The sequence below is a fragment of the Erpetoichthys calabaricus genome, chromosome 4 (genome assembly GCF_900747795.2).
Source record: "Erpetoichthys calabaricus chromosome 4, fErpCal1.3, whole genome shotgun sequence".
NCBI lineage: Eukaryota > Metazoa > Chordata > Cladistia > Polypteriformes > Polypteridae > Erpetoichthys > Erpetoichthys calabaricus.
The window spans coordinates 265659817-265673660 of record NC_041397.2 but is presented as its reverse complement, the minus strand read 5'-3'; the positions used below and the strand labels follow the sequence as shown (position 1 = coordinate 265673660).

The 13844-nt window shown below is 39.7% G+C and overlaps 1 protein-coding gene across 2 annotated transcripts in view; it reads right to left on the bottom strand.

Annotated features, from left to right (window-relative positions):
• The window catches only part of trim45 (tripartite motif containing 45), a 71548-nt gene extending 60056 nt beyond the window's left edge, over window positions 1–11492 (bottom strand). Inside the window, exon 1 of one of the 2 annotated variants that reach the window (XM_051926767.1) lies at window positions 10697–11492. In XM_051926767.1, the coding sequence (XP_051782727.1) occupies window positions 10697–11100 (404 nt within the window). In that variant the 5' untranslated portion in view covers window positions 11101–11492. The remainder of the gene's footprint in view (window positions 1–10696) is intronic. The other variant, XM_051926766.1, reaches the window with a different exon arrangement.
• Window positions 11493–13844: the final 2352 nt, after the last annotated feature.

The window sequence follows — 13844 nt, the reverse complement described above, 5'->3', positions numbered from 1 at the left end:
GGTATGACAGTGCAGTAGGAGCTTACTTCCCCATTGCAACTAGACTCTTAGTGAGTCCTTTACTGGTCTTCTATGTGGAATTTTCATATCAACCCTGTGTTCCATTATGTTTCCTTATGGAAAGTGAGTTTTCTCTCAAAGGTAAATATGTGTGGACTGTGAGGGACTGGCAGACCTTCCAGGGATGGTCCCTGCCACGTAACTGTTGCTAGTTGGATAGGATACAGATTCCCTAGCTGCTATACAACTTCAGAATTGCTTTGTATTGGAATAATTTAATAAATAAATATATTCTTCATACAGTATATATTTAATTAATGCATCTCCTGCATTAAAACAGTGAGTAACCAGTTGCTACTGTGGACAACAGCAGGTATTGAATTATTTCTAATACAGTATATGACAAGAAAGAAAATTATTTATTGCTGCCACCTAGTGAAGAAAAAAAAACTTAATTTCTGCAATTAATTTTAGCTTGGAAAGTTCTTGAAATTTTTACAGTGGATACTCCAATCTGATGCAGGTGCACAGAAAACAGCTCTACCAAAATCAGGGTACAAGTTTGTGCAGATACATACAGTACAAACACTGAACATATACACAAAATACATTACAGACTGATATTCATAAAACACTTTAGATATCTATACATAGACAGATATACAATGGTGTGCAAAAGGATTCAGTCCCATTGAAAGTCAATTTTTTGCATGACAAAAGATTTGTATGCATATTTATTCATTCAGTAGTTAAAATGTCAATTCTTATGTTGAAACAATACATTTCCAAAGTCAAAATAAACCATTTTCTGTAGGTGAAAGATGCATCCTACAGATTTGCTGGAAAGCATCATCAGTGATGTTTCCTGGGTTCACAGGGTGTTTCGGGTCTCAGAACATCACACACCCTCGCCTGGGAGACCCAGCCATGGAAGCTCAAACCTCGACTTGCACTCCAGTAGCATTAAGCCACGGCTCACCCCTCAATCCACAGTCACGTAGAAGCTCTTTCTTCTGCCTCAGTTGCAGTCCTGATGGCTGTTCATCTGAGCGGCCCACTCATGTCCAGCAGGATGTAGACTCTGTAGAGAGAACGGTTACCGAAGCCTCTGCAGCCTACATCCACTGAATGGCAGTGTGCTTGCCACCCATGTCTCCGGCAATCTTCCAGAAATCCCCAGTACTTTGCCAGCTTCCTCTCAAAAGCCTCCTCTATATCAGGGGTTCCCAAACTTTTCAGCTCACGACCCCCAAAATAACCGTGCCAGTGACTCGTGACCCCCACTATCCTCGGAAGTGGTTAAAATATACAAATGTTGCGCGCAACGGTGCACATGCGCCAATAGGCCTATCCAAACATGAGCATGACAACACGAAAGAACACAATGGTCTAACAACCATATAATTTTTTTTAATAGTAATTTACTCATTTGTTTAATTTCAACAAAATATCCTATCCAAACAAGAGCATGACAACAAAAAAAGAACATAACGCTCTAACAACCATATAACTTTTTAAAAAATTGTTATTTACTCATTCGTTTAATTTCAACAAAACACCTCACCTAATGAGATGGGTGGATTAATTAATTTCTAAAAAGTTTTAAAAAAGCCGCGACCCCTACTTTGGGAACCACTGCTCTATATGATCTTCCAAGGGCACAGTCAGTTCTATCAGGGGAGGTGATATGTGCCAGAAACTTAAGTTGCTTTCCCAGATCAACCATTATTTGCCAGTCCTATGAGGTGGAAAGTAAACCTATAGCAGCTCTAGGCTGCACTTTCAGCTGCTCTCATTCCTTGACAAATGTCATCTGCTTCCTGGGTGGAAAGTGGGACCTGCTTATTGTTATTGCCGAGGAGACACTCTCAGCAACTGCCCTCAGCACCTTGTCATGGTGTCACTGGTATCGACCCTCTCCTAGGGCCTTTGTACAGCTGCTCAGAATGTGTTAGAATGTCCCTCACCCAGAGCAGGATGGACAGGAAGGTGAGTCAGCTTTGCCCCAAAGCTGGAGATTTGCAGGGATAGGTAAAATGGTAAAATAGGTAGGTAAAATAGATAGGTAAAATTGGATTAGGAATTTAATGAGCTGGGTCTCTACTCGCCAAATGTCCATCCAAACGAACCTTCGCTCCACTGCACTCTTCCATATCATTCAAGCTCCCTGCTGCCTTATGCCTGTAATCCTGCTGGCTCTTTCCTCGTTCATTGCTGCTCTCACCTCTTCCTGGACAAGCAGTCATCTCTCCTTGCCCTGGACCTTGTTGTATTGAGGCACTGGAAAACTGCCCATCCCTGATCTTCCCATGGCCACTGCCCCCACTATAGCCTTGTGCCTCAACCTCGCTTCTGTCATCTTCTGCTACCTAGCGGCACTCAATTTCCTGCCAGTCCGGATCTCAATGCCTGACATGGAGAAATTGGGATCCTTGGAGTCTCTATACTGCAGTGCTTCTCTAGTATGGGAGACCTTAAACTCTTCTGTGACCACCTGAGGAAATATCAACTGATTCTCCTCTCCATTGTCCACTGATGTATTGAGCACATCATAAACCAGCCATGGCCAGGGGAACCGAGGTGGGATGCCATATTGGTATGCCCATGACTTGAATTCCCCAGGCAGTGCAGACTCTTAACTGAATAAGAAAAACTCAAAAGTTAATATTTGCATACGTATTCAAGCCCTACACATTAATACTTTGTTCAGAACCTTTTAGCTGCAATAAATTCTGTTGGGGGAAGTATGTACCAGTTTTGCACATTTTTCAGAAGTAATTCTTCAACATTTATCTTGGCAGAATTTATAGGATGGTGGGATTGCGCCTCTGGACGGCAGTTTGCAAATAGTGTCATTAAAACAAACAAAACAAATAACTGTCTAGTAGTAGATCTTATAAAAATAAGAAACTGCATATTTATGACCTTTATGTACATGTTGACATGAGTATTTTATTGAACTGCAATACTTCTGCCACTTGTATTTTTTGAATCACACCTGGTTGCCTACTGTGTACAAAACAACTATTTCAATAATTTGCCGCTTGCACTTCAAAGCCATCGTGGTTTGTGCGTATTAGGTGAATCTCAACTATATGACATTTTCTCATCACCTCCGCTCAAGAAAGAATTACAAAAAATATACAGTTGCCTTACTGATTAATATTTTTGAAAATAAATTATGAATAAAATTAAGAAAAAACTTCATAGATTAGGAGGTTCAAAGAACGATTCATCACAAAGACCTGACACTGATCAATATGAACATGTATTCTAATATTATTACACATGTACATACTGTACATAGTGATGCTATTTTTCCTTTAAGGATAACTCACTTCTTTAGCCATGCAGTTTTTTTGTATTAGGAATTTGTCATTTTTGCATACCCCAACTTACTGTCCTGACAACTGAGAGAGGGAGAGAGAAGCTTGGGGTCAGAGCACAGGGTAAGCTATTTGTACAGTGCCCCTGGAGCAATTTCAGGTCAAGGATCTTGTTCAAGGGCCTAACTGAATAGCATTCCTTCTGGCGCTCCTGGGATATGAATCGGCAACCTTTCAGTTAGCAGCACAGATTCTTTAGTCAGACAGCCACCACTCAAAAAACAAAATTGTGCTAATCCAAGTAATTACTTTAAAATACTTTTTTACATTTATTTTGACACAATACAATAAAACATTTCATTTAGACAAATGATGGTAAAGATATGCTTTGTAAATAATCCACAAAAAACTCAGCATTTAACAGTCAAAATAAATACATTTTTCAAATATAACAAATATAAATGTGCTGAGCAAGTGTGTAAAATGTGATACTCATCAAGCTTTATTTTAACACCTTTTGTTACGAAGGCCAGGTCTATCTATTTTAATGCATTTTTACAGACTCAAGACACCTAAAAATAGATGTAGATAGAAGGAGGATGACTTAAAAAAAATTAAACAAGCATAACATGGTAAAATGTGCAACTATTATAAGGATCCAGAGCTTTGGCTTCAAATCTCAGGAAATCCCATGAGTGGTTCTCATCTGCCTGATATTTGTATATTTTAACTGTTTTTATGAGTTTCCTGATATATCTGGGTAGTTTTCATGGTGAGTGTGAATGTGTGCTGGAGTGGACTCTGAAATAAACTGTGTACCATTCGGGGATGGGTCCTGACTTGCACCTTGAATGTTTTATGTGGGATTGAGAATGCTACGTTATAAAAATTAATGTTAAATATTGTGTTAAAAAATAAAATACAAACTGTCCAACACGAGATAACACAATCAAAATTCAAATTCAGTGTCACATGTAGCTGCAGCCTATCCTGATAGTACTGGGTGCAAGTCAGGGAACTTCCTTGGAATGGTGCTAGGATACACTTGTGCAAAGCCAATTTGTAATCACCATCAAAACCTAAACATTGTAGACCTCAGAAGACAGAAGATCACGAAATGGAAACCCATTCAGGAAAAGGCTCAAGCTCCAAAAGAAAGAATTTCCAGAGGGAAAAATACTCATTACATATGTATTTTCAAATGCAAAAGCAAGCCTGCAAGTTTTAATTTTAAGTCCATTTCTTTAGCTATTAATCCAGACTAACTGCACACGTGTGCTACAAACCGCTCGCTAAAAACACTTTAATGAGTTTTAAGCACAGGGAAAAAAATGAACATTTGAAAAATCCGGAATTTAATAAACCACCAAGAAAAGTAACATTGCAACAAATCACGCTATGAACCGATCGCTGTAAACAGAAGTGAAGTGGAGGTTAAAATCCAATAGAAAAAAAGTCTTCATTAAATAAAACGAGGTTGAAACAATGCTGGAATCAGTCTCTTTAAAAACAAGCCCAGTGCATTCTTTAACTGCCTTCTCGGCCTTATGCGGATTTTATATGTAAGCATACTTAAATATATATCGCAGATTTTTCGCTGGTTCGTGGGTTTCAGTGGACAATGGGTCTTTTAATTTCTGGTACATGCTTCCTCAGTTGGTTTGCCCAGTTGATTTCATACAAGGAACGCTATTGGCGGATGGCCGAGAAGCTACCCAATCAGAGCACGTATTAAGAATTAAATAAAACTCCTCAAATATATTGTGAGCAGGGGGGCTGTTCACACCCCTAGAGGATACAGACGCTCCTCAAAAAACGCTGAAAGGCTACCTTCACATTGCTCCCTTCCTTGTGGCTGCTTTGTCACGCGATATGCTTCCCGCATGGTGCTTCTAAAAGCCCGAACAGCACCCATTGATTTTTGATTGTTTGCTTTTCTCTCTCTCTCTCGCTCTGACATTCTCTGCTCCTGACGGAGGGGGTGTGAGCAAGGGTGCTGTTCGCACCCCTAGAGGATACGGACGCTCGTCTAAAAAATGCTGAAAGAATACCTTCACATTTCTCCCTTCCTTGCTGGGCTTACATGCGGCTGCTTTGTCAAGCGATATGCTTCCCGCACGGTGCTTCGCATACTTAAAAGTCCGAACAGCACCTATTAGGTTTTGATTGTTTGCTTTTCTTTCTCTCTCTCTCCCCCCATTCCACCCCCCCAAGGAATGCACAGGGAAAGAATGAACACGTGCGGAAATCATCAGCGCGCACAAACCGAAAGGGAAACTGGCTTGTTTGTATACCGAGTGTGTGGTCGTGAACAGATGCAAAAGTTTGGTGAACTTTTTGCTCATAACCAGATTTGTACGTGTTCAGAGACGTTCGTGAAACGAGGTTCCACTGTATTTGGAAAATAACACTGTTTAGACGTTTTGAAATTTTGATCATAAATCGGTAGAGGCTAGACATCCCAGATATGGTAATATTATTTTTACTACTATGTTATTGTTTTGTTTAGAGTATTGTGTGGCCTTTCCTCTAGTCCTGATTACTTGGTGCATTGCTCTGCAATTCATTTTTTATATAACAAACTTCTTATTTTCAAATTCCAGCCACATTAAACATTTACAAATGTTGTTTGCTAACTAAGGCACTGAACTTAAAACCACACAGCTGCCAGTTCAAGTGCCACATCCAACTCACTGTGAGATCCTGAGCAAGTCACTTACTCTGCCTATGCTACAATAGTTAAAAAATCAATGTAAACAATTGTAAGGTAACACAAATTTCCAAGATGCCTTGGATAAAGGCATCACCAAGTATACTTTATATATTAAAAAAAAAAAAGTACACTAGAACATCATGCAGTAAAATGCAAAAACAATTCATACTATCCTCTTTAATAAAATCCCTGTGTGCGTCCAGGTGTCCGTGTGTGTGTGTGTCTTCTGGTGAAGTGCGCATGCGCGGGGCACGGTGCGATGCGTGATATTACTGTCAGAGAAAGTTACAGGCGTTTTACGTAAATACAAACCAGTATTACGGCGAGGGGAAATTAAAAGGTACAAAATACAGTGACTCATATTACAGCCACATACAAGCCAGTATTACTGTCAGAGGAGATTAAAGGCATATTACCGACGCACACGCCTGTATTACCGCCAGAGAAAATTAAAGGTATATTACGGACGTTCAAGCCAGCAGATGTACAAGACAGTATTACTGTCACAGAAAATTAAACACACGGCGGCAGCCCACGAAGAATGGTCAGCTCAGCAAGTAAACAAACAAAAGAAAGGCTGAAAGAAAGAAAAATACGAACAACAAAAAGAATGAGGTCAAAGTCCCTTGCCATTTAATATAGACTGTTCCTACTAATGTTTATGCACTACTGTTCTAGCGCCCGTTATTGTAACGGGCTAAATGACTAGTACATAATAATTCACAATTTCTTTTCAAATTTGGTCCTTAAGCTTATAATTTAGTATGCAACATCAAACTGCAACATCAGTATATTTAGCACCATTCGGTTACTTTGGGACAGAGCATGCAAAAAAATTTTCTTCTGGGATAATAAAAGTCTACCCAACCTGCCTAACCTAAACTACTTTTGGTGTAATGTTTATTTACCAAATAAAAATATACTAAACAAATTTAAATTGTCAGTTTGGCACAGTAGGTATTCAAACTATGCTAGAAGAACAAAACACCATACACTGAATATTGATCTAAGAGGTGGTTGAAAATTGTTATTCTTCAAAAAACTCAGTACAATAATGTCGTTTGACTTTTCTACTACACTTTTCTCATAATGTTGAGAATACAAATGACTACATGTATACATACACCACATGTAATCTGAAATTTATCTTTTTTTTATATAAACTGCTTAAATATCCTAGAATCTAAAAGTGGCATCATGCAACTGCAAGCATAATTTTGACAAGACAATTGCCACCAAACTTGATTTGAGGGAAGCTGTATACAACATGTTCCGATAAAATAGAATCAGTGGCAGGACATCCAGTGTTTCGAGAACTAACCTGGCACCACTACATTGAAGAATATACTCACACCTGTCAATGCCAGGACAATTAAATCAGCAAATACCATAACACACTACATTGTTTCAGTTCCAGAAATTCTCCAAGAGCTGCTGGTGGCTGTTGCCAGGGCCATTGTGGCCTAATCTGTCCATCTCGGTATGCTGCATCCAGGTCAAGCTCTATCTCACACACCTCTTTGAGATGACCCATGCCAGGATGAAGAATACTCAGGGACAGATAAAAATAATGACCTACAAATTTTTGTGTGTGCATAATAAAAGGGGAGTGTTGTCTTAATCACCTCGAAACAAGCAGTCTGTACAGCACCTTTCTCTCTCTGTGTATCAGGTTTAGTGTGCCAATGTTACCATATTTTTAGGTTTGGTAAACTTATTTGCTGTATCATCATTTTCAAAAAAGTTTCAAAAGTTAGCAGACTAGTGCAGAAGAAAATACAAAAAGGAAGAAATACATTTTACCAACAATTAATAATAAAATGGGTGTATCTAACATTTCATTTTAGTGATATTAAAACAATAAAAAAATCAACATTGGAAACTAATGTCTGGTAATCATTGTCCTTCCTTAAAAAATTGATACAAGAATAGACAGAGGCAGAACTGGTCAGCCATTAAGTAGGCTCAGCCTTTACACTAACTTGGAATCATCTGCGAGTTATTTTTCTCTTCTTCTCGACCACAAGTTGTATGTAACCTGTAAGTTTACTTTTCTCCTCCGTTTGAACTGCATTCAATTGCAACTGTGTACTTTCTGTACATGCGAAGTACTGAAAAGCATTTTTATTCCCTAATAAAATTGCACTACTCTTTTTACAATAAAAATTATTACAAAAGCATTTGGTGTATGAATGGAAATTTAAAAAAGTCCCACAGAAAAAAAAAATCAATAACACCCTGTTAAAATTTCCAAATAAATATAGGGGGGGGGGGGGAACATATCACCTTTATTTGTGTCTAGTATGAATTTGGTACTTAATCTATATATCTCTATATTTATATAATGCAAAGTTGACTGAGTGACTGACTGACAGACTCATTCACTCATCAACAAAAACACTATTTCCCGTTTAGCTAAAAATCCCAAATCTGGCAGAATGGCACATCTAGAGCAGTAGGTATCAAGTAAGTGAGGACATTTTGTTATATCAGTATTCAACAGTAAAAAATAAAATTACAGATATAATATATACAGTATGTAGAGAGAAACAGTGTGAAAATATATACTAGATAAATAGAGTACTGCAAAATCTCAAAAATGACTTAACAGAATTGAATGAAGAAACAGAGCGTGCTGGTTCAAGTAAATGAAGGCTGTCTGTATTGAAAAGAGCAAATTTCGGAAAAACTCAAAGAAGATGCATTTTGCAAATGTGTTTGCGAGGCACTGTGGCTGTGAGCGCTGTTAATTTCATGCAACTGATCCAGTAGGAAAGGTATTTAATATGCATTACGCAACCCCCACTTATTATCTGCAAATGCTGAAATTGGGACTACAATTCCGATCAGCCAGTGCACTGCTCGCAATGATTTAATTTGTGCTCACAAATGTTAAATTAGAGCATCGACAAATGAGGCATGTCATCAAAGGCAGCAGCAACTGCTGCATTTTTGTTCGCTAACCACTTTGGGATAACATTTTCATTGTCTTGGATTACGGCATTTATCATGGAGCAGTGTTTCTCAACCTTTATGGCCTTAGGACCCAATTTTACCATTTTAAGTTCCTTGTTGACTCACAGACAGCATTTGAAGAGAAGGGTGGGGGAAGTTCCTCTCCTCGGGAATCAAGCACAATTAAAAAAATGGGGGAAGGGAAATCCCCTTGGTGAAATTAACACCGTTTAGAAATGGGGGGGAAAAAACACGAAAAATCACAGAGTGTTGTCAGGACACCAAGGGCGTGTCACATGTGACAATACACATTTTTTTTATCTTCGATTTAATCAGATTATCATGCATAACCTTGCATTTTTGAAAAAGTCAACACTGTTGTCCATATTCATATCATCATTAAATTTGCAATACCCATCAATGAATTACTTTTTAAAGTTAAAAAACAAAGAGGGGAAATAAATGCAACTTAACTAATAGGGCCAAGCAACAACTGAACAGCATGAACTGCTATTATTTCTATAGCTGATGGAGATAGTTTTTCAGAATGTGATAAGAAGAGAACAAAAGTAATTAGTAAATTATGTTTTTTTGTTAGTAGACATTGATTCAAACCCACTTAATACTGAGACAGTACTAAAAAGTAGGCTTCGATGCCAATGGAGTCTAAATTCTTCTAGTAGCTTTTAGCTTTGAATGAATCCACTTTAAACCTCCTTTTTAAAATTATTGAATACTGTTTTAGTTTGGTGTTCTGCTGCAATATTTTTCAAACCATCAACTCCAAGGATTGTATGTAGCATGTTCATTAGTGGGCGGCACAGTGGTAGCGCTGCTGCCTTGCAGTAAGGAGACCTGGGTTCGCTTCCCGGGTTTTCATGTTCTCCCCATGTCTGCGTGGGTTTCCTCCGAGTGCTCCGGTGTGTGCGTGTGGCTGGCGCCCTGCCCAGGATTTGTTCCTGCCTTGTGCCCTGTGTTGGCTGGGATTGGCTCCAGCAGACCCCCCCCATGACCCTGTGTTAGGATATAGCGGGTTGGATAATGACTGACTGACTGATGTTCAGTAAGCAGCTCAAGAAAAAAAAAATACAAATATTGTATACAGAATGATACTTTAGTTGCTTAGTACTTCTGATACATTCAGTTAACCAAAGGTAATATAACTTTGGCCCATTGACTTAGAAAATTTCCAGCACAAAGCCAGGAAACACATCCATTTTAAAATAAAAATTTGTAAATAGCCTGCTATAATTAAACATTTGCTTTGAATAACAGGTCTACTATGGTCCAAAATCATGCTGTGGAACTGCTGTTAGCAGAAACCAAGGTCAGGCGCCATGCACAACTTTGCAGCACTGGGTTTATACTTTGCGGCCGAGCTGATGATGCAAAATTCTGGGGGCCAGGGCTTACAATTTTGGGAACCCCATAAGCAGAGCAACACGCCAATAGTGTGGTCATCCAATCCGCATGCAATAGCTGTCCAATCAGCCTTACGAATTCTAGCAAAAGGACACATGTCATAAATAACTGGATAATTTCTTGACATCCCCGGAGTCTATGAAACACAAATTGAGAACAGTCAGTGAATTGGTGCAGCAGTGAGTGATATTGCAGCCACACGACTAACCGATTTTATTCACACAAAGGGTTGAGAGTGATTGTAGGCACGACAAGTAGACAACACGACGCCCCTTCTCACCTGTGTGCCTGGCAGCAAAAGCTGCAGAGGTTGACCCCGCAAACTTGGCAGCGCCTCTCAGCGCCCTCCTCCCCGCACAGATCGCACACCAACTCGCACTCCTCCCGCAGCAGGCTCTCCAGTAACACCTCGTTAGCAGCCAGCTGGTCAGTGGTCAAGCCGTCCACTCCTGTGGGCGGCAGAGACACTTCAGTATCGCACACCGGGCACAGTAGGGTGACGCACGAGCCCTTGGATCCCTGCCCGCTGAAGGTCTCCAGGCGGCTGATGCATTCGGCGCAGAAGGTGTGCAGGCAGGGCAGCAGTTTAGGCTCGCGGTACAGCAGCGCGCACGCCGCGCAAGTGGCTCTGGGGTTGTTGCCCGCTCCACGGAGTCTCAGCTTCGCGTCTGCATTAAAAGCCATTTCTTGGACGGGGATGAAGAGTACTCGCCGGTGAACAGTTTTTTTTTTCTTTTATTTTTGTCACAATCAAGCGAACAAAAAAAGTAAGTCAGTGTGGATTTACGTTGCACGAAGAAAAGAACCGCAAAACTGTCCAGGCTATAAAAAGCGCATACCTCCAAAGAAAACTGCCGGCACTCGTTACACTTCCAGCTCACTGGGCAAAAGAGCGCCTCTAAAAATCAACGAATCGGAACAGGGACAACTGTTTTGTTCTTTCCAAAGTTGCGCGGCGTGCCAAAGTCCGTTTTTATAACTTTTACAGCCGTGGGCGCTTCTCCAAAAAGTTCAACAAGATCGAGTTCTGAAGATCACAGGCAGGCCCTGTGCTTGTTAGTATGCCTGCAGGAATGCGTCGGCAGCTCCACCTGCTGGACGGAGACGGCAACTGCAGGGAATTTCGCCATTCATAAAAACCGAAAAAAGCTCAGTGAATGGGTTGTGAGTAGGTAGGTGGCAATAAAGTTCAAAGCACAGCTATGGCAGGATCTGCTATGAATGTGATTTAGGTGCACACCAGTGGATCCTGCTCTCAAAAGGGGCTTCATATATGCGACAGAAAAACTGCCTAACAGAAAAAAAATCAATACAGTCAGTCACAGCAATCCTCAATCCATTCTGCTAGCAGGGCCGTCTTAACACACGGGCATACTGGGCAGTTGCATGGGGGTCCCACGCTAATCTATGTAGTATGTTGTAACTTGCTGAGTGGTTGTGTAGGTAGGGACCCTAGTGCACTGCTTTGCCCAGGGGCTTATAATACTGTTAAGACGGCCCTGGGTAGGAATACATAATAAACAAAAATAGTTCTGTGTGATATATGAAATATTAAAATGTGTTCTTCCATTTAAAATTTTAAAATCTAACTTTTCTCGATTGTAATAGAAGTTTGTCATTTTCACCCACTAATAGAGGTCCATAGAGGACTGGATAGTAAAGGATCACAAGCCCATATCATACTTATATACTTACAATCACTGACCTTGAACTATTCAAAAATGATACCCCATATGCTTATATTTAAAATTTGGCATTTTTAATCATCTGGGAGAGACTCTTAGAGGGCCAGGAATAGCAGTTAAAAATCAAATATCCAAAATATAATTCTTAAAATAATCAGCAGTCATGAACAAATATTTTTGCTAAATTTGTGAATATACTGTAATAATGTCCCAAAATCATTTCCAAATATCTTATGAAATTAAAAGCAGAAAAATGAAAGTGACCACTAATTTGTGTTCAGGATTATTAAAATGTTACAAATCCGGTCATGTATTGCGCCTCTTCTCCTCCTTTGAGCCACTCTACCAAAAGGTCTGTGCACATCACCAAAGAAGTGGCATGCTTTTTTTTAAAACATAAAATGCATGGCATATACTGAATCACTGAAAAATGTTTCTTCAAAGACACATTAAAACTGTCAAGATGTTTGAATGTGTTTTTAAATCTGGAGTTTGCTGTTGACCAAGCCCTGGAATCACTAACAGGGTCAGAGGCAGTCCTGATTTTGCGACGGAGACATCAAGAATAGAGTACTTGATGTCCCGGCACATATGAACTTTCTGTTGCTTTGTAAGAGCTGTGCCACTAAGGAAAGTCATCCTGCTTCCTGTCTTCTTCAGAGCTCCCACATACTTCACTGGACATAAAGTGTGCACACCTGAACACAAAGCAGATGTCTGTTCTTTCATACTAAAGTGGTTGCTACACAGTTTGCAGAAACACACTTCTGCTGGAAAGTGCTTGTTTGCATCATTTACACTGTTAACATGAAAACAAAAACATGAAAAGAGCATGGACAGCTCAGTGGAAGAGTGTGGTAATCTGGATTTACCCTGAAATTACATATGACAAAGTGGATCTACATTCATGGAAAGTGTAAATTTACTCTTAAAGAGCAGCTTGGTCCTTGTCTTCTCAGCTTGGCACTGTGTGTTGCCCTCTATTGAGTTTTTTTTAAAACACTCAATCACCTTTTTCTCACTTCTCTCTATAAAGACAGTTAAGTTTCCTTAACATATGCTTTGCATCTTACCTTCTAAAATCCTGTTGGGACAATGCCCTTTCCTTCCTTGTTATTTTGTTTTCTTCTCTCTTTTCAGTGCTCCTGCCTGTACTTTAGAACTACCAGGGCATTCAGAGCATGTAAATGGATTACCATTGCTGTGTCTATCCTTCTGCACTGCCAGCTCAGGCTCCGGCTCACTATTAAACACCCATTCTGGTATGCAAACCACTTGATTATGAGACAGCTCATTATAATGCTGTGGATATATTTCACACGCTCTTGTTTATTATGGGCTACAGTGGTAATAAAAGCCAACACACAAAATATCTCCTGAAGACTGGAATCCGCAGTCATGTGAGATTTTCATGCAGATATAGACTTCCATGTATAGTCGCTGCTGGTGGGCCTCTCCTTGGAATTCCATTTTCAGAATTCCTTAAGGTAAACCATAGACTTCTTAAAACACGTCCTTGTGTCACAGTCAGAGTTATTGGACAGTGTGTGACATGATCTGACAAGTTTGGGCCCTCTGTGTGTCAACTTGTGAGAAAAGGAACCATTGCCATTTCAGACAGAAATATGACCTTTAAAAGTTCTATTTATAAAAATCTTTCAGTGGGTATTAAAAATGGTTTTCCGGATGGAATCTTCACTCAAAAGACATAACATTCTTTCAGAACTTTTTGTTTTCTTTTTT